Genomic DNA, 23,333 nt, shown 5'->3' on the forward strand with positions numbered 1-23,333 from the left:
TCAAGGAAGAAATAAAGAAAGAAATTAAAGACTTTCTAGAATTCAATGAAAATGAAGGCACAAAATTTGAAAATCTAAATGAAATGGATAACTTTCTTGACAGATTCCATCTACCAAAATTAAGTCAAGATCAGGTAGAAAGACTGAATAGCCCTATATCTCCCAAGGAAATTGAAGTAGTCATTAACAGTTTCCCCACCAAAAAAAGCCCTGGACCAGATGGCTTCAGCACAGAATTCTACAAGACCTTCAAAGAAGTACTAACACCAATTCTCCTCAAACTATTCCACAAAATAGAAATAGAAGGAACACTACCAAACTCATTCTGTGAAGCCATAGTCACCTTGATACCTAAACCACACAAAGATCCAACAAAAAAAGAGAACTTCAGACCTATCTCTCTTATGAACATTGATGCAAAAATACTCAATAAAATACTTGCAAACCGAATCCAAGAACACATCAAAGATATTATCCACCACGACCAAGTAGGCTTCATCCCAGGAATGCAAGGGTGGTTCAACATATGGAAATTCATCAATGTAATCCACCACATAAACAAACCGAAGGAGAAAAACTACATGATCATCTCCTTAGATGCTGAAAAAGCATTTGACAAAGTCCAACACCCATTTATGTTTAAAGTCTTGGAGAGATCAGGGATACAAGGCACATACCTAAAGATAGTAAAGGCAATATATAGCAAGCCTATAGCCAACATCAAACTCAATGGAGAGGAACTTAAATCAATCCCACTGAAATCAGGGACAAGATAAGGCTGCCCATTCTCTCCATATCTCTTCAACATTGTACTTGAAGTCCTAGCCAGATCAATAAGACAACTATAGGAGATCAAGGGGATACAAATCGGAAAGGAAGAGGTCAAAGTGTCACTATTTGCAGATGATATCATAGTATACATGAGCGACCCCAAAGATTCAACCAGAGAACTTCTTCAGCTGATAAACACCTTCAGCAAAGTGGCAGGATACAAAATCAACTCAAAAAAATCAGAACCCCTCTTGTATACCAAAGACAAAAAGGCTGAGAAAGAAATTAGGGAAACAACACCCTTCACAATAGCCACTAATAACATAAAGTACCTTGGTGTGACTCTAACCAAGCAAGTGAAAGACCTGTTTGAGAAAAACTTCAAGTCTTTGAAGAAAGAAATTGAAGATCTCAGAAGATGGAAAGATCTCCCATGCTCATGGATTGGTAGGATTAACATTGTGAAAATGGCCATCCTGCCAAAAGCAATCTACAGATTCAATGCAATTCCCATCAAAATACCAACTCAATTCTTTACAGACCTTGAAAAAAAGATTCTCAGCTTCATATGGAGAAACAAAACACCCAGAATCTCCAAAACGATCCTGTACAATAACAGATCATCTGGAGGTATCTCCATTCCCGATCTCAAGCTGTACTACAGGGCAACAGTAATAAAAACTGCATGGTATTGGCATAGAAACAGAAAGGAGGATCAATGGAACTGCATAGAAGACCCAGAAATAAACCCACACACCTATGAATACTCAATATTTGACAAAGAAGCCAAATCCATCATCTTCAACAAATGGTGCTGGACCAACTGGATGTCTACATGTAGAAAAATGAAAATAGATCCATATTTATCACCCTGCACAAAACTAAAGTCCAAGTGGATCAAGGACCTCAACATAAAACCAGATACTCTAAATCAGTTGGAAAAAAAAGTGGGGAACAGCCTAGAACTCATTGGCACAGGAGACAACTTTCTGAACAGAACACCAACAGCACAGGCTCTGAGAGCAACAATCAATAAATGGGACCTCATGAAACTGAAAAGCTTCTGTAAAGCAAAAGACACTGTCATGAAAACAAATAGACAGCCCACAGATTGGGAAAGAATCTTCATTAACCCTTTATCTGACAGAGGGCTAATATCCAGTATATATAAAGAACTAAAGAAGCAGAAAAGCAACAAACCAAGTAATCCACTTAAAAAATGGGGAACAGAGCTAAACAGAGAATTCTCGAAAGAGGAACATCGAATGGCAGAGAAACACTTAAAGAAATGCTCAACCTCATTAGCCATTAGGGAAATGCAAATCAAAACGACCCTGAGATTTCACCTTACACCCATCAGAATGGCCAAGATGAAAAACTCAAGTGATAGCACATGCTGGAGAGGTTGTGGAGAAAAGGGAACCCTCCTCCATTGCTGGTGGGAATGTAAACTGGTTCAACCACTCTGGAAGTCAATCTGGCGCTTTCTCAGACAACTAGGAGTAGTGCTACCTCAAGACCCAGCTATACCACTCCTAGGTATATACCCAAAATTTGCTCAAGTACACAACAAGGACATTTGTTCAACCATGTTTGTAGCAGCTTTATTTGTAATAGCCAGAAGCTGGAAACAACCCAGATGCCCCTCAACTGAAGAATGGATGCAGAAACTGTGGTACATCTATACAATGGAGTATTACTCAGCAATGAAAAATAAGGAAATCATGAAATTTGCAGGCAAGTGGTGGGATCTAGAAAAGATCATTCTGAGTGAAGTATCCCAGAAGGAGAAAGACAAACTTGGTATATAGTCGCTTATATAGACCTACAAGATATGATAAACATAATGAAATCTACACACCTAAAGAAGATAATCAAGAAAGTGGACACAGGCGAAGGTGACTAATCCTCATTTAGAAAGACAAATGGAATGTGCATTGAACTTATGACAGGAGTCTACCACAAAAGGCATCTGAAAGACTCTACCTAGCAGTGTTTCAAAGCAGACACTAAGACTCATAACCAAACCCTCGGCAGAATGCAGGGAATCATATGAAAGAAGGGAAATTAGTATGATATGAAAAGGATAGGAGCTCTACAAGGACCAAATATATCCGGGCACAGGGTCTTTTCTGAGACTGACACTCAACCAAGGACCATCTATGGATATAACCTAGAACTTCTGCTCGGATGTGGTCCGTGGTAGCTCAGTAACCAAGTAGTTTTCCAAAGTAAGGGGAACAGGGACTATTTCTAACAGGATCTCAAGGGCAGGCTGTTTGACCCTACCCCCCCGCCCCCCCAGGGAGGAGCAGTCTGTTAGGCCACAGAGGAGGACTTTGCAGCCAGCCCTGAAGATACCTGATAAAACAGGGTCAAATGAAAGGGGAGGAGGTCCTCCCCTATCAGTGGACTTGGAAAGGGGCAGGGAGGGAGTGTGGGGTTGGGGAGGGAATGAGGGAGCGGGATACAGCTGGGACACAGAGTTAACAAAATGTAACTAAAAAGAAAAATAAAATTAAAAAAAAAAAAAAAGAATGATCTTTTCTAGATCCCACCATTTGCCTGCAAATTTCATGATTTCCTCGTTTTTGATTGCTGCGTAGTATTCCATTGTGTAAAATGTACCACAATTTCTGTATCCATTTCTCCGTTGATAGACATCTGGGTTATTTCCAGGTTCTGGCTATTACGAATAAAGCTGCTACAAACATAGTTGAGCAAATGTTCTTCTTGTGTACTTGAGCAGATTTTGGCTCTATACCTAGCAGTGGTATAGCTGGGTCTTGAGGAAGCACTATTCCTAATTGTCTAAGAAAGAGCCAGATTGACTTTCAAAGTGGTTGTACCAGTTTATATTTCCACCAGCAATAGAGGAGGGTTCCCCTTTCTCCACAACCTCTCCAGCATGTGTTGCCACTTGTCACTTGAGTTTTTCATCTTGGCCATTCTGATGGGTGTAAGGTAATCTTTTTCTTTTTAAGTGTGTGTTCCTATGTCACATATAACAGGTGCCTTTGTAGGCTAGAAGAGGTCCTTGAATTCTCTGGAACTGGAGTTACAGGAGTTCCTGAGTTGTATGATGTGTGTGTTTGGGAACTGGATTTGCAGCCTCTTGAAGAGAGTCGCAAGCTCTTATTAACTACTGCACTGTCTCTGTATTCCTACCCACGTTTCCAGTTCATGATGTGACTGATGCTTGTGTTTTCCGTATTGCAGATTATTTCCCGTTCCTGAGTGATCTGTACTATGGTTCTGGTAATGCAGAATCTTTCACTGTGATGTTTCTCCTCTTGAGTCTTGTTTAAGGAGTTATCGTTAGCAAGACTTCTTTTTGTTTCTGCCATTCATGGTTACTTTGATTCATAGTTTGATACCAGTTTGAGCTGGAGATAATTTTATTTCCTAGGAAACATTTAGAAATATCTGAGGATATTTGTAATTATGTTAGTTAGGTAAAGACATGCTCTTTGCATCTCATGGGTGGATGCCAGAGCATTTGCAGAAATGCCTGGGTACACAGGTCATCTCTCTAACTAGCCACAATTTGAGTCATGCTGAAATTGCTTTATGCTCATCATCTGTTCACTTGTTTATGTTTTCTTTTTTAAAAGTGGTGATGAGAATCAAACTGCATCTGGGATTGCCATTTCTCATGCTAGGCAAGCACTCTTTTTGGTAGTTTGGACCTAAGTCATAGACATATAGCTACTGAATTTCCACAGAATGATCATACATATGAATATATCACCCAGAAAACTGTAAAGTACCCAGGCAGGTTGGAAACCTTTCTACACATTTACCCCAAAGTGTAACAACTAATTTGACCTCTAACACCAATAAACAATTTTTCTGTTTAAAATTTTACTAAGATGAAATTTCATGGAGGAGAGTAGAATTCTCCTGTATTGAACACTTAGAAATTTATCAAGAAGGGAAATAAAGCAGTTGTCATTTTTTTTTATCATAGAAGCTTTACCAGAAAAATAAATCATGGGAAAGGTCTCTGTTTCATAGACTAGACTGACTCATCTTGTTTGGCACCCTGGCTGTTTTCCTCCTTTCCAAAGCTCCCAAGCTTCCCCTGGAAAGGTTGCATCTTTCTTTACCTTGTTCTTCACTTTGGCATTCACCAGTCAATATACTTCCATCCAATTGTGCTTTTCAGCATATTCTCATTTTCAGCATATTCTCATTCTCATTCTCATTCTCATTTGTGTGGTTGAAGGTTTCTTTCTGTTTACTTACCTGCTGTCATTTGTAGAGTGCCCGCAGTTGAAGGGTGGGAAGCAGCTGCCTTTTTTCCATTTCTCGGCTGTCTTCTGGAAGCTGCTTGACTATTTTAAAATAACAAATTTTGGCAAAGACCTGGATTTCAGTTCATTCATCCAATGTATGGAAGTGGTACCTTCTGACCTCTTCTACCTTTCTCTTCCTAGAGCTCATTATCCTGGAACCCATACAGTTTGGAATGCAAAGATGTCGAGGAAGAAACTTTGGTCGTCTGAAGATTTTAGCACTATCAACAGTGATGTTGGTGCAGGCTGTTGGGGTCGCATATTGAACCAAAATTATATCAATGGCAATATGACTGCGTAAGTTATTTACAACCTTTTGGAGGCTTTTATTATAATGAATTTTAGAAAACACAATAAGTAGAAGAATATAATGGATCACTATAATTTTATATCCTAGATTTAATGGTTGACTTATTGACTTAATCTACATATGCCTAGTATTTGTCTAATCTATACTTTCTTTTCTATATTTGAGAAAAGTCTGTATTAGGTAAAGTTGGGCTTATTGGGTTATAGTTTACTCGGGTAGTGCAATGATTTTTGATAATCTGTATATTTTTATGTCATGATATTATACCATCATATTTTAATATGTGTCTCTAAAACATAAGGATATTTCCTCAGATGATTATCATTTTCATAACTATGAGCATGTAAAATATTTCTAATTCTCAGCCTTTATATTTTTAAATGTCATTTGTAATTTTTATTTATTTTAAATAGAGATAGAGCAAAGCTCTTTGCATTGCATTGAGCAGTTTTGGTCCCTAAATCTCTTTTAATGTAGAATTTCTATCTACTCTTCTTTCATATCTCCCTTTAATAAAAAAACAAAAACAAAACAAACAAAAGAAAAGAGCAGTAGCCTTTAATTGGCACCCACTTACCCTCTGAGTAGCAAGCTCCTTATTGGCTGTCTTAACTTTATCAGAAGTTTGTAAAGAACAATACAATCCCTTTTGTTATTAAAGGGATACTTCCTAAATGTTTGATAACAGCTTATGACTAATGCAAATTAGTCATGAAAGAATTTATGTCTAATAAAAACTAGTCAATATGCATATTTTTGTGGTGGCTTGTCTGGTATTAAGATAATGCATATTTATTACAGACAGTGGAGATTGGAAATGTGTACAGTGAGTGAGACAAAGATGCCTATAATCTTACCATCTCAAAATAGTGGTCCTTCAAACATTCTCCTCTTTTTATATACTTTTAAATATAAAATTGACACCTTAGTATATAGTTTGTTGAGTAAGCTACTTCTCACTTAACAGAATATTATGACTTTTTCTCACATTAAGTGTATGTTTTACTTCATCCCTTTTCCCAATTTTTTTGTTTGTTTTGTTTTTGACCAGTCTTCAAATGTTGCTCAGGCTGGCCTTGAACTCTATATTCTTGCTCAGCCTCCTGAGTGCTGAAATTATAGGCATACACCACCATATCCAGATACTTATCATACTTCCATATTTTCTGTACATGAAAAAGTATTTACTAACTATACCCTGTCTGAAAACACCCTGTGGTGCTTCTCAATCATGAGAACTCTTAGGATGTGCATTATTATTTTTACTTTATATTGAGATAATGAGAAGGGTTAAATTTTCTAAGTGTGCCAGAGTAGCTCTGTGTGTTGGGAGAGAACTTGGTCAGGGAAGCGAAATTCTCTGGGTGAGTGCTGTTTGTTTTTCAGCTGTAAGGAACCTGGCCAGGTATAAAAATTTATGTTTTGTGCTTGAGTTTTCTGAAAGCTGTATTGTCACAGCTCTGTTCCTGGAGCTTATTATGTGCTCTAAATTTTGAGAGTCTGTCATCTGAAAAGGTGGCCCCAAGCTAGTCAAACAAGCTGATCCAGTTAGCACTTGAGCAGAAGCAGAAATAATAGAGGCTAGAGTTGCATCAGTGTGTTTAACCTTCCCTGCCCCCTGATGATTCAGATGCAGTCCTTATCCTCCATTCACAGGTGAGGTAACAGGATCAAAAGAGGTTACCTTGTGGAGTCCTGATTTGAACCCATACAGTCTAACTCTAAGGGACCTCCTTTTAAAACTGCAACAGTTTCAAGTCAAACTCATCAAAATTATATTGTAAAATTGGGGTATTAGGAAGACTGTCAGTGGGAGAGCAGTTACAGAAAAAGCTTTTACTTGCACTTGTTTCAATTTTTTATTAAGGATTTTTAAAATTAATTACAGTTTATTATCCCCCCTGTAGCTCCCTCACTCCTCCCCTCCCGACCCCACCCTCTCTCCCCCTTCTCTACCCATGTTCCTCCCCAAGTCTACTAATGGGGGAGGTCCTCCTCCCCTTCCTTCTGATCCTAGTCTATCAGGTCTCATCAGGACTGGCTGCATTGTCTTCTTCTGTGGCCTGGTAAGGCTGCTCCCCCTACAGGGGGAGGTGATCAAAGAGCAGGCCAATCAGTTCATGTTAGAGATAGTCCCTGTTTCCATTACTATGGAACACTGAACTGCTATGGGCTACATCTGTGCAGGATTTTTTTGACGTGTTAAGCATGACTCATCTTTTGGCTTTACTGCCAAAAATTAAGTTAAAAAATTAAGTTAAGCAGAATTTGTGTATGTGTGTTGTACAACAGTATGTGTGTATGTATGTTCAAGAATATATATGTGTATGTCTGTTGTACAAGGATTTTATGTGTGTGTGTGTGCATGTGTGTGCATGTGTGCTGTACAAGAATATGTGTGTGAGTGTTACATTTAATTCTCTGATTTACCATTAAAATGCTTTGGGTAAACACTGAACTGGTTTTTTAAAAATGGGAGTGAATTGAGGCAACATACGTTTTGTTTGGGATACTTCAAAGCTTATGTTGATTTACTTGTATATAATTATGAAAGATATTTTTTCTCCAGTCTTTTGGATGTTTGTTTTTATTGTATAGTATTTTGACATTCCTATTGTTTTTATCAAACTAATATTTTAGCACAATTGCTTGGAATTTGGTGGCTAGTTACTATGAAGAATTGCCTTATGGGCGAAGTGGATTGATGACAGCCCAGGAGCCATGGAGTGGGCATTATGTAGTAGAATCTCCTATCTGGGTATCAGGTATGGATGCCTAGATCTATCTCTTTCTCCACAAATTCTTTTTAAGAGACATAGCAGAAGTCACAAAATGAGGCTATGCGAACTGTCCATGTCATAATTGTGTGACTATTTTAAGGGAGATCTGCCAGTGATTTATGATATTATTTTGGATAACCTGAATACTTTCTGTATTTCATCCCTGATTATCCTAAGACCAGGCCCTTAAAAAGGAAGGAAAGAGGATAGCAGCATAGGGAAAGGGGATGTCTGGCAATGGAGACAGAGTTAATCATTTAAGATCCCAAATCATGGTAATAGCTAATGGAATGAATATACTTATAAAGATTCAGTCCAGCTCAGTGTGTCTATAAGTTTTGAGATTATTCCTTATATCAGTTCCATTTTATTGATTGTACTAAAGTAAGTAAATAATATTAGATGACTAATAAAAATTGTAAGCATTAATTAACCAAAAAATCAATGTTTTGTGAAAGAGTATGGCTTTACATTGGCTCCTAAATCTACTAAGTTTTTGAAGATCTGAATGACAGGAAAAGATAAAATTATGACTCTCATATACATTAAAAATGATTATATGCTCAGGAGTTTATGTTTCTCACATGAAGTGAAGAAACCAGGCAGATGCTAGAAGCAGCTTAAAGTACAGGTCAGCAGATCCAGGTCTGTGTGTCTGCTTTTAGTGAAGCCAAGCAATTTGAGATTAGTTACAAGTAGAGGCAAGTTGATTTTCTCACAACTGATTGAAAACAATTAAAACTTACATGGCTTGAAGATGGGCTGTTAGACTCATCTACTTCTATTGAAACCAATATCCTTGTCTATTATATCAGTCACAATTGAAGTTGCTGTAATATAGATAGTGGATGGCATCTGAAAGAGTATAACCATAAACACAGACAGCAGCCTTATACATAAGGTGAATAACAATAGGAAATTTTTTCTTTAACATTTTAGTTAGATATTTAACATAATCATTACTTTGCTTCAAAATTATACCATTGTCTTTTATAAAAACCAGTTTCTTAAAAATCAAGACAATTCTTACATAAAATTCCATTCATTCTGCCCAACAGTTGGCCATCAGGCTCAGCATCTGCTTTGATAGTCAGGAGAGCAACAGAACAAGAAAATTTGAACACAGGGAACTTCCCAGAGACTCATACTCCAACCAAGGACTATTCATGGAGATAACCTAGAACCCCTGCACAGGTGTAGCCCATGGCAGTTCAGTGTCCAAGTGGGTTACATAGTAATGGGAAGAGGGACTGGCTCTGACATAATCTGATTGGCCTGCTCTTTGATCACCTCCCCCTGAGGAGGGAGCAGCCTTACCAGGCCACAGAAGATGACAATGCAGCCACTCCTGATGAGATCTGATAGACTAAGATCAGAAGGAAGGAGAGGAGGACCTCCCCTATCAGTGGACCTGGGGAGGGGCATGCATGCAGAAAGGGGAGAGAAGGTGGGATCGGGAGGGGAGGAGGGAGGGACTTATGGGGGGATACAAAATGAATAAAGTGTAATTAATAAAAGTTAAATAAAAAATTAAAAAAGACAATTCTAAGTCAACTAGTTTTAATTTTAAACTCACATTTTGATAATTTTTGTTTGTAGTTTTGTGTTATTCTCAGATTTGTAATCATGACATTATTCTAAATTTCTAAAGTAGCTCTTTAAAATAGTGGGAAAGTTAAACAAGGCCTTCGTGCTGGTAGGACAGCCTCTTGTTGGTGGAATTGCTCCCCATGGTCTGGTGAGGTAACACTTAGTTTTGTGATGTTGGGGAGCTGGCTGGAAACAGAATATTGCCTAGCATATGTTCAGGCTCAGATTCCGAGGTGATGACATATATAACTAGAAATAAATTTGTTTGAGACTCTACAGTAGTTCTAAGGTACGTTTATTAACTTTTAAGAACTTCTTTTTTAAGTTCTTTTAATTCTTTTTGCTGTTGTTCTGTTAAAATAAGTAGTGATGAACAAGGTTTGGGAAGAGTAAATTAATTTTGCACTTCAGGAAAAGGACTACATAATCAGTATTCTTGAATTTTCAGGTTCATTTACCTTTAACCAGTCATTCAAAAAACCTTCCTGCAATTATACCTTTCAGCTGAAATATTTAAAAATGGAAGCATAAAGTTGGGAGATACTTTATTAGAATAGACTATAGCTGTTTAGAATCAGTAAGATTCAAGTTGGTAGACTGCTTTAAAGTTGTCTCCTTTCCATCTTTCCCCCCTTTTCTGTAGCTCATACAACTCAGTTTACTCAACCAGGCTGGTATTACCTGAAGACAGTTGGCCATCTAGAGAAAGGAGGAAGCTACGTAGCTCTGACTGATGGCTTAGGAAACTTCACCATCATCGTTGAAACTATGGTAATTTACCATTGTTGGTACTTAGCTAGTGGATATCTCATCTCGTACTCCATCAGAAACTTTGTTTTCAGACAGAAGAAGGGTATTGTGTTCTTCTGGGCATAAGAGGGCACCTCTCCAAGAGTCTTATGACTGGCACACTAGGAGAAAGGTGGGAAAAGGGGACTGGTGGTTACCTTGCTTCTTCTATTGTTTCTAAGACTTCTTTCTATTTAAAGATCTATTGGCCTTGAAGCTCATCATGGCTTTTATGAATACTGCAGTTAACACATGGAGAGTTTCCTGAGAACGTGTGTCAACTCCTGTGGCTGTGCAGCTAGGAGTGGGGCTGCCAAGTTAAACATGGTGAAGAGCTGCCAGCAGCTCATAAGGCTTCCAGTATCACCATGTTGTCTCCAGCAGTTATTGCCCACCTCCTTGCTTATAGCCATTGTCAAGGGTATGAGGCGGTGTCATTGTAGTTTGATTTTCCTTCTCCTAGTGACTAATGATGCAGGTTATTTTCATACATCCCCACTGCCCATTTAAGTTAGGAGTATTTTTATTTTTCTTCTTGAATTGGTAAGAGCTCATTGTATAATCTATTTAAAAGCCTCTCAGAAGACACGTGTGGCTTCCCTTATTTGCTCCCATCCTTATAGTATACTTAGCCAGGCTGATCTTAGATTTATAACCCTGCTGTCTCAGCCTCCCAAATGCTGAAGTCACTATGCCTAACTTTTTTAATGGCATTCTTTGAGGTTAAAAAAAAATTCTAAATTTGTGTGGAAAAAAATTGGGTCTGTCTTTTGGTTTTTCAAGACTGTGTTTCTTTGTGTAGCCCTGGCTGTCTGGACTTGAGTTGTAGACCAAGTTGGCCTTGAACTCACAAAGATCCGCCTGCCTCTGCCTCCCTGAGTTCTGGGATTAAAGCCTGGCAAATTTGAGTTTTTCTTTTGCTTTGTGTGCATTTAGTACCAGATATAGGAAACCACTGACTAATTCAAGGTCATGAAGAGTTGACATTTACAAAGATTTTTTTTTTTTTAATTTTGGTAGGATTGTTGCTGTTATAAGTCTCTTATTTCTTGAAGGGCTTGGCATTGGCTTGGCTTTCTCATTTTGGGTGTATGTGCTGTTATAGCTGTTCTACCATGTTTTGAGAAGTCTGTTTTTTCCTTGAGTTATGTTTACATGTAGTACTGAAAAGCAATCTGTAAGAAATTTGAGAGTTTTTTTTCTGTACTTGTGTTTTCGAGGTCATCATTGCATCTTAATTATTGTGCTTCTAGTGAGAGTTTGGTGTGAGTTTTCTAGCTTTGATCATTTTCAAGATTGGCTATTTTAGGTACTTTGGATTTCAACATGATTTTTAGAACTAGCTAATTATTACAAGCATATAAGCTAAAATTGATATTTTACTTAGTCTGTGCGTGAATGTGGGGAAGCATTGCCATTCTATCCTGCCAGACTAGGGTGCCTTTCTATGCCTTATGTCTGACTTCATTTCTCTATCATATTTAGCCATTTTCATTGTGGAAGCCATATTTCTTTTTATTAATATTATAAATAGGTATCCTATTCTTTTGGAACCCACTATAGATGGGTTCTCTCAATTAAATTTTTATTTCTCATGTAGAAATGCAGTTAATTTTTATGTATTGGTCTTGTCCTCACAATTGGCTCTTTCTGTGAGCTTCCAGGGAATTTTGTTTAAATGAGCATTTCACCTTCAAGTAAGATCCTTTCAGTCCTCCCTTTATTATTATATATTATTATATATCCTGATTGAAGCCCCCTTGCTCAGCTCTTCCTAGTCCCTCCTTCCCTCTTTCCCCTTTCCCCTTCCCCATGTCCACTGAAAGGGGAGTTCTCCCCTTCTGCCATCTACCCATAGCTTATCAGGACTGCCTGGATCCTCTTCCTCTGTGGCCTGGCAAGACTGCATCACTAGGAGCCAGTGATCAAAGAGCAGGCAATCAAGATCATGACAAAGGCAGCCCCTGCTCCCCTTACTTGGGAACCCACATGGAGGCTGAGCTGTCAATAGGCTACATCTGAGCAGGGAGTCTTAAGTCCTCTTCATGCATAGTCCTTGGTTAGTGCATCAGTCTTTGAAGTACCCATGGGGTACTTTTAGTTTTGTTGGTCTCCTTTGTGAGGCTCCTGTCCCCTCTGTGTCCTATCCACCCTACCACTCTGTTCTTCCATAAGACCCCTTGTGCTGTGCCCAAAGTTTGGCTGTGAGTCTGAGCATCTGCTTTAATCCCCTATTAGGTGGAGCCTTTCAGATGACCCTCTCTAGCAGGCTCTGTCATTTGTCCAGTTGTCCTGCCTTGCTGCTGGTCTAGAAGGAGCCCTGTAGAGTGTGCTTGTTAATCTTGGGGGTTTTGTCACTATTTAAAACTTGAGGTAAGGAGCTTGTCTTTTCTCCGAGCATGTTTGAATCCTTTTATCCAGAGTTCTGGATTCCACAGAGTGCACGCTCTTGCAGCTTTTGCCCTTTATTCATTCTAACAGTGTGCTACATGTACTGACTGATTTTCATATGTGGACCCATGTGATCCTGAGATGAATCATTCTTCGACACTGTGCATTATCCTTTGTCTTTGAGGTTGGATTTGATGTCCTAGATTCCTTAGAATTTTCTTTCCTTGTGAAGTTCTATTTGGTTTTGATATCAGAGCAATTACCAGCCACATGGAGTGAATTGGGAATGTTTCTGGAGTATTTCTGAAGGTCTGATATTCTCAACTGTTTGACAAGATTCATATGTGATGCCTCCTCCCCCAAGATTTTCCTTCATGAGAGTTTTAGTTTAACAATCTTTTTACTTACTGTAGGTCTGTTACTGTAGGTCTGTTACTTTTTTCAGAAGCTTTGAAATTTTGTATGTTTTTATCATTTTCTCTTTCTCATTTGTGCTGTCTAGCGCAAAATCCCTTGTTTAGTCAATTTTAGTTGTGTAAAGCTAGGAGTGTTCCTCATTCATTCTCATCTGTAGTTACGGGAGTCCTGTCTCTTTTTTCTTGTTTAGAATTCCAGTTTATCTGTCTTCCCAAGGGAATAATGTTGTTTTCTTCATTTTCTGTATTTTAGTATTTCACAGTAGTATTTATTGTCTTCTTTTTTTGTGCTATGGATTTGGTTTGCTCTTTTGAAAACTGTTAAGCTTCTTGAAGTAGAAGGCCAGCTTATTGGAAACACTTAAACATATATGGGCATGAGTAGCTTTCACTTTGTCTGTATGTGGTACGTTATTTTATCCATTTTATGTTTTGTTTTAACATTTATTATCACAAAGTATATTTTTTACTGTCCATGTGATTTCTTCCTTAACTTAATTTCTCTGTAGCAAGGTATTTATATATCTGTATTTCTTTGGATTTTGCAGCTTTCGTTGTTGATGCTTCATGTTATTGCATTCTGATTGGAGAGCATAGTTCCTGGTGTTTGCCGCACACATGGGCCGCACTGAGAAGGGTACTGAAAGAATAGGTGCTTTGTTGCCTGCGGAATTCCATGTGACTGTTTCTTCTGTTTGGTTGTCTGTGTTCATTTCTTGTTCTGTCTGCTGCTAATAGTGACAAGTAAAGTTTTAGCTGTTATAGAATCATCTCTCTTCTATCCCCTTGTTGTGTTAGTTTTTGTTTTATATTATTTTAAGATTTTCTTGTTCTTATTTCTGATATTTTAATGTATTCTGGTGTTAAACTTTCTCTGTTTATGTTTTTCCTTTTGTTTTTCTCTGCTGCTATTTGTCATTGCTACCTTTTTGTGGCATCTGTTATTATATTTTCTCTCATCTTTACTTTCAGCCTGTTTTTCTGTTTGTGTTTTAATGTAAAGCATGTCCCCTTTCAGTAGCACATAGTTGGATCTTGCTTTCCTTAATCTCATCTGGCATTTTGGTTGGACTGTTGAGTGAGCATTAGTATTGCTGTGGTTTGGTTTAGTTTTTCCTTGTGGTCTTTATTTTCTACAATTCATGGTTTTATTTTAATTTAGCAGTCCTCCTCTGCCATTTTTCTTTATTTTTTTAAATACCGCTTCTCTATTCCTTTAATGATCTTTCCAGTACACTTTAAAAGAGTTGTATCTAAGCAATGGTTTCAGAATTTATTACACATACCTTCCTGCCTCAGGATCACTTCAGATTTAAAATGGATCCTGGGGCAGTGCAGGAATGCTATTCTTCTGTTGTTCCATTCCCTTTAAGCTTTTATAGTTTCTCATTTTATTGTAAGTGCCACACCTCCAACAGAAAGTTAAAAAAAATGCTGTGAAATTGCTACTTTGTATGTAATTTTTAAAAAAGCCAAGAGAAGAAAAGAGAACAGTACATATTTATATACATATACATTCATTTTATTTATGGTTGTGGTTTTTTAGATCTGTTTCTATGTATTTAAGTTAGCATTAGGGTCATTTCCTTATTCTAAGCTTTGGCCAGCCACTCACAGTATACATTCATAAAGTTATGTTAGCAAATTATTTTTTATAATCTGAAATAAGTTCATATTGTTTATAAATGTTTTCCATTCCTGCTATTTAATGATTCCCCCACAAAATAGCTTGTGTGTTATTGGATAACTTACATGACTTTCTTCCCACAGAGTTATAAACATTCTATATGTATACGGCCATACCTACCATATTATAATGTCTCAAACCAGATAGCTACCTTCACTCTAAAGGGATCTTTGGTGAGTACATGTATTTGACTTTTATTTTGATTTAAAATGTTAAGTTAGGATTGGAGAGAGGGCTCAGAGATTAAGAGTGCTTGTTGCTTTTCCAAAAAATTGGGAAGCAGCCTTGCTAAGCAGCTTACAGCTACATATAACTCTAGCTGCAGAGGATCTGATGCCCTCTTCTGGCTTCCAAAGGTCACACACGTGAACTTACAGAAACACAAATAATAAAAAATATAAATCTTTAAAAGTTTATGAAAATTTTATGTTCTATTACAGGCCATCAATTCTTAAGTGAAATAATGTATTAGAGAATTACTAAGAATTTGCATATGAGTGGATGCCTGCCCTGGTGCCTTGTACCTCCTGACTCTTTTCTTTTTAGACACAGTCTTCCCTACTTTTTCTTCCAACAGATTTTTTTCCAAGCATCTTTATTTTTTATTTCTATTAATTACAGTTTATTCACTTTGTATCCCCTCTATAGCTCCTTCTCTCCTCCCCTCCCAATCTGACCCTCCCTCCCCCTTCTCCATCCATGCCCCTCCCCAAGTCCACTGATGGGAGAGGTCCTCATCCCCTTTCTTCTGATCCTAGTCTATCATGTCTCATCAGGAGTGGCTGCATTGTCTTCCTCTGTGGCTTGGTAAGGCTGTTCCCCCCTTAAGGGGAGCTGATCAAAGAGCAGGCCAGTCAGTTCATGTCAGAGACAGTCCCTGTTCCCATTACTATGGAACACGCTTGGACACTGAACTGCCATGGGCTATATCTATGCAGGGGTTCTAGGTAATCTCCATGAACAGTCTTTAGTTGGAGTATCAGTCTCAGAAAAGACCCCTGTGCCCAGGTTTTTTGTTCTGTTGCAACAGATTTAATACATCTGATTTTATGTTGAGGTCTTGATCCCCTTGGACTTTAATTTGTGCAAGGTGATAGATATGAGTCTATTTGCATTTTTTCTACGTGTGGGCATCCAGTTAGACCAGCACCATTTGTTGAAGATGCTATTTTTTTCCATTGTATGATTTTGGCATCTTCGTCAAAAATAAGGTATCTTTGATCACTTCCCTTTGGCGATGTGGCCTTGCCAGGCCACAGAACAAGAAGATCCAGGAAGTCCTGATGAGACTTGATAAGCTAGGGGCAGATGTCAGGGGAGGAGAACTCCCCCTTTCAGTAGACTAGGGTAAGGGGATAAGGAGGAAGAGGGAGGGAAGATGGTACCGGGAGGAGTTGAGGGAGGTGGCTACAGTTGGGATATAAAATGAATAAATTGTAAAAAATAAAAATATTAGAGATATAATATAGGATAAACATTCTAAAATCTGTACACCTAAAGAAGCTAAACAAGAAGGAGGACCCTCGGTAAGATGCTCAATCCTTACTCAGAAAGGAAAATGTGATGGACATTGGAAGAGGGAGAAAACTGGGAATATGACAGGAGCCTACCATAGAGGGCCTCTGAAAGACTCTACCCAGCAGTGTATCAAAGCAGATGCTGAGACTCATAGCCAAACTTTGGGCAGAGTGCAGGGAATCTTATGAAAGAAGGGGGAGATAGAAAGACCTGGAGGGGACAGGAGCTCCAAACAGAGAGTAACAGAATCAAAAAATCTTGGCACAAGGGCCTTTCTGAGACTGATACTCTAACCAAGGACCATGCATGGAGATAGCTTAAAACCCCTGTACAGATGTAGCCCATGACAGCTCAGTCTCCATATGGGTTTCCTAGTAAGGTGAACAGGGACTGTCTCTGACATGAACTCATTGGCTGACTCTTTGATCAGCTCCCCCTGAGGGGGGAGCAACCTTACCAGGCCACAGAGGAAGACAATGCAGCCAGTCCTGATGAGACTTATAGGCTAGGTCAGATGGAAGGGAAAGAGGACCTCCCCTATTAGTAGACTTGGAGAGGGGCATGGGAGGAAAAGAGGGAGAGAGGGTGGGTTTGAGAGGGAATGAGGAAGGGGGCTACAGCTGGGATACAAACTGAATAAACTGTAATTTATATAAAAAATAAAAATTATTAAAAAATAATTTTGAGCTTAACAAAAGAGACATAGTCTTATGTAATCTAGGCAGGCCTCATTTAAACAGGCTTTGTGAGCATCCAGCCTTTATTTTCTGAGTACTGGGGTTGCAGACATGTGCACACACCTGGTTCAGGTAGTGCTGGGTGAAGAAACCAGGGTCTTTTGCTTGTTTTGTTAGTTAAGCCCTCTACCAACTGAGGCATGCCAGTACCCTATAAAGCTGTCTGTGATCTTAGCCTCAGTGTGTGGTCTAAGGATCCCCCTTTTTGTGTGTTTGTTTGTTTGTTGTTTTGTGTTCATTTTTTTGTTGTTGTTGCAAACCACATGAGGATCTTTTTATTACAAATTACAAGCTGCAGCTTGGGCCCACACACCCCACTGCCGAAGTGGTGAGGGCCAAGAGACCTGTGCTCAGGTTAGTATGGTGATTTAAAGATTTTGGTCCTTCCCAGAGTGCCCAAGGCATGGGCAATTCCTGCCTGGCAAGCATCTATTGGTCAAAATGCTACATTTTGAATTGATTGGTTATAGGAAGGTCCCCAAACCAATAATGATCTGGTGTCCCTCCCTAGGGGGATGAGCCAGTTTCCTAGCAACTGTATCTCTCGTGGGTGGGAAAAGAATGCAGTACAGCAGGTTCTTCCCCTCAGGGCATTACTGGACCTCACCCGGCAAGTTCAGGCCTTAAACTTTAATAATAACTGCTGATTTAAAAAATCTTTTGGTCTCTCATTCCCCACTTCCCATGATCATTTGAAGACCCAATCTTGGGTTTTCCAGGTATGACCCCTTGTATCCTATAGATTTACCTTTTTACAATGGGATCTAAGTACCATTAGTGTATTGCTCCCAAATATTTTTTCATGAGAGCCATTAAGCAATTTAAAATACAAGGCCCAAAGATAAAAATCAAAATGAGTAGGGGTCCCTTCAGGGTGGATATATGGGTAGTAAGCCAAGGAGAACTATTATCCTTTGTCTCTAGTGTCTCTCTAGGCTTTTACTCCAGTTGCTGCAATACTAGTTCCCATTTCAGCTAAGCAGGTGCCCAAGATAATAGCTAATGTCAGGGAGCCCCTTTTGACTTAGCATTTCAGCCTGCTAGGTGGGATTTGGGGCTGAAGATCCATCTTCTGGAGCTTCTTCAATGCTGACAATGGACCATTGGCATCAAGGGCTAGGGAGGCTGAAATGCTAGTGAAAGGCTGAGCAATGGGGCAGTCCCAAGCACCTGGTTAGTTGATCCAATTGAAGAAATGGGGAGCGATCTCATCAGCTTTCAGCAAGTCCAAATTTCAGCTCACAGTCTATTGTTTGTTTTTTAAGACAGTGTTTCTCTGTATAGCCCTAGCTGTCCTGGAATTCATTCTGTAGACCAGGCTGTCCTTGAACACACAGATTAAAGGGATTAAAGGGGTACACCACCACTACCTGGTGAGGAGTTTTCAAACACTGAAGTTTAGAGTATTCTAAACTGAAAAGCAAACAAAACAAAATAAAGCCAAAATCAAACAAAAATACCCCAAAATCACCATTTAAAAAAAGAATCTCTTATCAGATTTGATTTGGAAGAACCTGGTGTGCTTTTTTATTAGTAATGCCATAGAATTAGTTTTTATGTGAGAGAAGTATTAGGGGACCAGCAGGGCTGAAAGGGAGAGAAGAGAGTCTATGGGGTGAGGGACAGGTGGAACCAACAAGAATGCAACATATATATGCATAAATTGTTAAGGGAATGAAACTTAGAAATAAAAAATAGACAAAGCATCTAATAATTGTAATCAGGAAACAGTATAGTTTTTCTAATACCTAGCAAAGGGAAATTAGATCACAAAGAACAGAGTGAAATAGTTGTATTCTGTATTTCATTAAACATCTGACTCCAGGAAGCTGGAAGGCTTCAGAAAGAGGCCCTGATACAGACATTTTAAAGTATTAAGGTATTAATTTCAGGATATGATGAATCTCTCAAGCAATCCAACAGTTGTCTCTAAAACCAAGCCAAAAACTGTTTTGTTAAAAAATTTCAAGCTCATGTTATCCATTTATTTATCTAAAGCATGTGACCAAGACACCCAGAGCCACTCTAATGTTAAGGCTACTCAACTACCCGTGGACGCTGTTACTCAGAAACCCTGAGAAGCCAATTGAAATGTTTTTCCCCAAGTTTTTAAAAGTCATGTGGATCTGTTACTTTTCATGTAGTTCATCTGTGAACATGGAGATTTATCTCCTTTTATGTGTCTATATGTCTAGAATTATTATCATTGTCAGTGTGGCACTTACGTATTACTGACTTAAGTGAAATATTATGATTATATAATAATGATAATTATTAAAGTATGAAAAATAATTTAAGATATTTTAGAACATATTAATTATTCATATAAAAGCATCAGTTTTTTGGTTATTATCTATCAACATATCAGATCAATATTTCCTTAACATTTTTGCAGTTATCATAATATATTTTTTGAAGAAAAATATTAGCATATAATGACTACCTTTGAACAAGTTCAATTTTATATGATGACAATAAGATACAAGAAGGCAGAAGAAAGCAGTCTAAGATTCTATAATAATAAATAGATGTTTTAAAGTAAACAATAAAATGTTTAACAAAGTTTTTGCGTAGGGAAAATGAGTGTTTTGAAGTGAAAACAGACACTAAGATCTGTTTTTAACATTTGCCAGTGTCCTCAGGTGTTAATGAATGCGATGGGTTCAAAGAGTAGAGATTATTGTCACAATGCTTCCCCTGCTGCAAAAGGAGGCATGAGCAGGCTTCTTCAGGAACCCTGTACATAGTCAGAGAGGAAAGAACCAGGCACATTCCAGAGCATACTGAGTTACTGTGGAAGTTTAATAAGGAAAGGTAATAGACACAATCTGGGCCTACCTAGGGCAAGATCACAGAACACATGTTCAAAAGGAGAAGGTAGCAAGAACACTTCTGAGCATTATAATGACGTAGCTGCTTTGATTCCCTAAGACAATGCAAGTCAATGTCCCCAGGGCTGTGTTGGTTTTCCTCAGGTTTCTCTGAAGTGTCTTAGCTGAAACAACAGAAAAAGACAAGTGTGGAGATGTGTTAATTCAGGCGTTTGTTGCTGGTGGTGCCTGCTTTGCTTAGTGGCTAGTGTTGGTAGGAAATGAAAGACTTGCTTGAACATTATCTTCCTGTTTTCAAAGTGTTACTTTTTTTTTTTTTTTTACAATTTATTCACTTTGTGTCCCTCCTGTAGTTCCCTCCTTCATCTCCTCCTAGTCCCACCCACCCTCCTTTTCCCCCAAGGGGAGGAGGTCCTCCCCTATCAGAGGATTGGCAAAGTGTTACTGTTTAAATCTAGAGATGGTTCTTTCAGCAATTGGACACAGTGGATGCTGCTTTCTTTTTAAGGTATTAATTTCAGGAGAAGGTGAATCTCTCACCATTCTTTCTTGTGTTTTTCTCCCCAGAGAGAAATACAAGAGCTCCAGGTGTGGTATACCAAGCTTGGAAGACCAACGGAGAAACTTCATTTTATACAACTGGATTCTCTATGGGTAGTCTTAAAATTGATTTCTATGTTTGGGGCATTACAACAGTAAAAAGGAACAAATCTGATTAATGAATTACAATGAAGTTGATTTTATGGCTACAGAACAGTAGAGATAAAAAGTTCCCAAAGTTTCCTAAAATAGAAGTCCTGATTAAGGCATGAGAAGCTTGTTTGTTTATAGCTGTGCTCTGTTCCTAAATGCTAGTTTATGCTGGTAAATGTGCCAAGCAAGAGATACATGTCTCATTTGAGATTGTCCTCCTCTGTCCCGGTCTGCATCCCCATGGCAGTTGACTGTAGGCAGATCTGCCCTCTGCGTATTTCTACTCATTATTGCTCCCTATTCTCCCCATTCCTTCTTTCCGCTCAGAAAGTGTTCCTGGTTTCAACAGACTCCAGCCTGAGTCTCAGGGCCAGCCATCACAGTGCTATTAGAATGTTGTGCCTAAAATGCTTTGTTTGGATGTGTCAGCAGTTTTCTTCATCAGTTCATATTCCCCACATGATTCTCACTGTCCTGTCACATGACTGTCACTCTCCTCTTATGAGGTAGAAGAGATTTCCTTTCCAGATGCAGATCTTAGTAGCTGGCCTCTCCTCACAGAGTAAACTTCACAAACAGCTTCCCTCATATCTGTGAAGACATGGCAGCTCAGGTGTCAGGTTCTTTGAAGCTTTGCTCACCTGGCCCAGGGCAAGAACTATGTGTGGATCATGTTAAACACATGCCAGCGTTTGGGCTACCTTGAGATTGGGGCTCTGCCTTATTTTGTCTTTAGCCCAGAGGCATATGGTGCTTAGTACTTAGTGATTCCTCAGCAAAGATTCAGAGAATAAACTGGTCCCAGCAAGCACATTACATTATCAGATTTACCCAACCTGCTGCAATTTTAATAATTATTACTGTTATAATTAGCTAATCAATATCAATGGTTAAATACCCATTAGAACATTCTCTACTTATATAATAATTTGCTGGAAATAGCATAATGAAATTGATCTCTGCTATAGGAATATTATTCGGAGTTAATTCTGAGTCACAACATGGCATCAGATAGATGTTCATGGTTCTGCATCTATTTACTCTTAAGGCAGATAAGGCACTCTAAACCCTTTAATTCAGTGTAGATAAAAAACTTATTAAAATTTTAAAGTTGAGTTCAAGTTCATTGCCCACATTAGTTATGTAAGAATCCTAATGTCTCCAGAGGACTGTGCTTCTACAGGAACTATGCCCTAGAGAGTATTTTCCCTGGCCATATGCTGAGGTGAGCTAAGCAAGACCTTTATAAACATTTGGCTTACTCCTCACAGCAGCCCTCTGAGGTATCTATTCTTAGCCTCGAGGATGAGATGAAAAACTAGATAAAAAAATTTAACATAAATCTAACCTACTAATTGAAATTTAGTCAGAGTATATAATGAACAGATTTTAATTTTTATTTCTCAGTTTTAAAATGTTCCTTGTGCCTAAGAGTTGGGCCGCTTGTGAAGTTTTGTGGATTCTTTTCTTTTAGTAAAGCTCCAAAAGAAGCAGGCAGGCCTCTGAGTTGTAATAACTGAATGTGTACAAGCTTTAAAGAGCTTACAGTGTAATGGAAGAGTCGGCTACCAGCCACCGACTCCGTGTCCTTTCCCCCTAACAGAGTGACTGTCTAAGCTTGTTTCTTTCAAAGCTGTCTTCTCCCTGCTACCTGGCCTTGAATGTGGGGCTGTTTTCTTTTCCAGCTCCTTGACAACAGTGGCAGCTTCACACTGGAATTGCAAGAGGATGAGATATTCACACTCACCACTCTCACTGCAGGTCTCAAAGGCACCTACCCTCCTGCTCCCACATCGAAGCCCTTCCCAAGCAGCTACAAGGATGATTTCAATGTTGGTAAGCAGCTCACCATCTATGGAAGTAGGGTGGAGTCTCTTCTTGTCAGACTGGGTAAACAATAGTGTGATGTCGTAAGCACGCACGTTAGCCTTTAGAGCAGGCAGTAGTTCTAACCTTCCTGTGCTGCAACCCTTTAATTCGGTTCCTCTGTTGTGCTGACCCCCAGCCATACAATAATTTTTATTGCTACTTCATAACTGTAATTTTGATACTGTTGTGAATCATAATACAAATAGCTAATATGCAGGATATCCAATGTGTGACCCCTGTGAAAGGTTTGTTTAACTCCCTTTCCCCCCAAAGGGGTTATGATCCACCAGTTGAGAACCACTGCTTTGAGTTTTATTTGGTTAAAAGATAACCAATGTTTTTAGTTTTTTGAGATGAATTTTTATCTTTCAGTTCCAGAAAAAAAAAAAAAAAGAAAGAAAGAAAGAAAGAAAACACAGAAGTTGTTGTGAGGATGAAAGTTATAATTCTAAGCTGTCCTGGGTAAAAGTTAGGATGTACAGCTGGGTAGTGCCTCCTTGGCTATCACTGGTGTTTTTCGTCCAGGTGGAGGCTAGGCCGAATTATGTTCCTGTCTCAGGGCCAGGGTATTGAGTGCCTAGGCGCAGTTACACTGCAGTTGGGGGCTCCAGCTCATTGTTGTGGAGGTTATAGCCTAGCCCTCCGGTCTTTAA

At 38.8% G+C, this 23,333-nt stretch overlaps 1 protein-coding gene across 1 annotated transcript in view; it reads left to right on the top strand.

Moving 5' to 3' along the window:
* The window catches only part of Galc (galactosylceramidase), an 82,959-nt gene that overhangs the window by 48,611 nt on the left and 11,015 nt on the right, over positions 1-23,333 (top strand). Inside the window, exons 8-13 of the mRNA XM_055593146.1 lie at positions 5,211-5,366; positions 8,020-8,144; positions 10,393-10,520; positions 15,116-15,205; positions 20,686-20,772; positions 22,497-22,647. Of these exons, the coding sequence (XP_055449121.1) occupies positions 5,211-5,366; positions 8,020-8,144; positions 10,393-10,520; positions 15,116-15,205; positions 20,686-20,772; positions 22,497-22,647 (737 nt within the window). The remainder of the gene's footprint in view (positions 1-5,210; positions 5,367-8,019; positions 8,145-10,392; positions 10,521-15,115; positions 15,206-20,685; positions 20,773-22,496; positions 22,648-23,333) is intronic.

The sequence above is a fragment of the Psammomys obesus genome, unplaced genomic scaffold, assembly GCF_907164565.1.
Source record: "Psammomys obesus unplaced genomic scaffold, mPsaObe1.curated_primary_1811, whole genome shotgun sequence".
Lineage (NCBI taxonomy): Eukaryota > Metazoa > Chordata > Mammalia > Rodentia > Muridae > Psammomys > Psammomys obesus.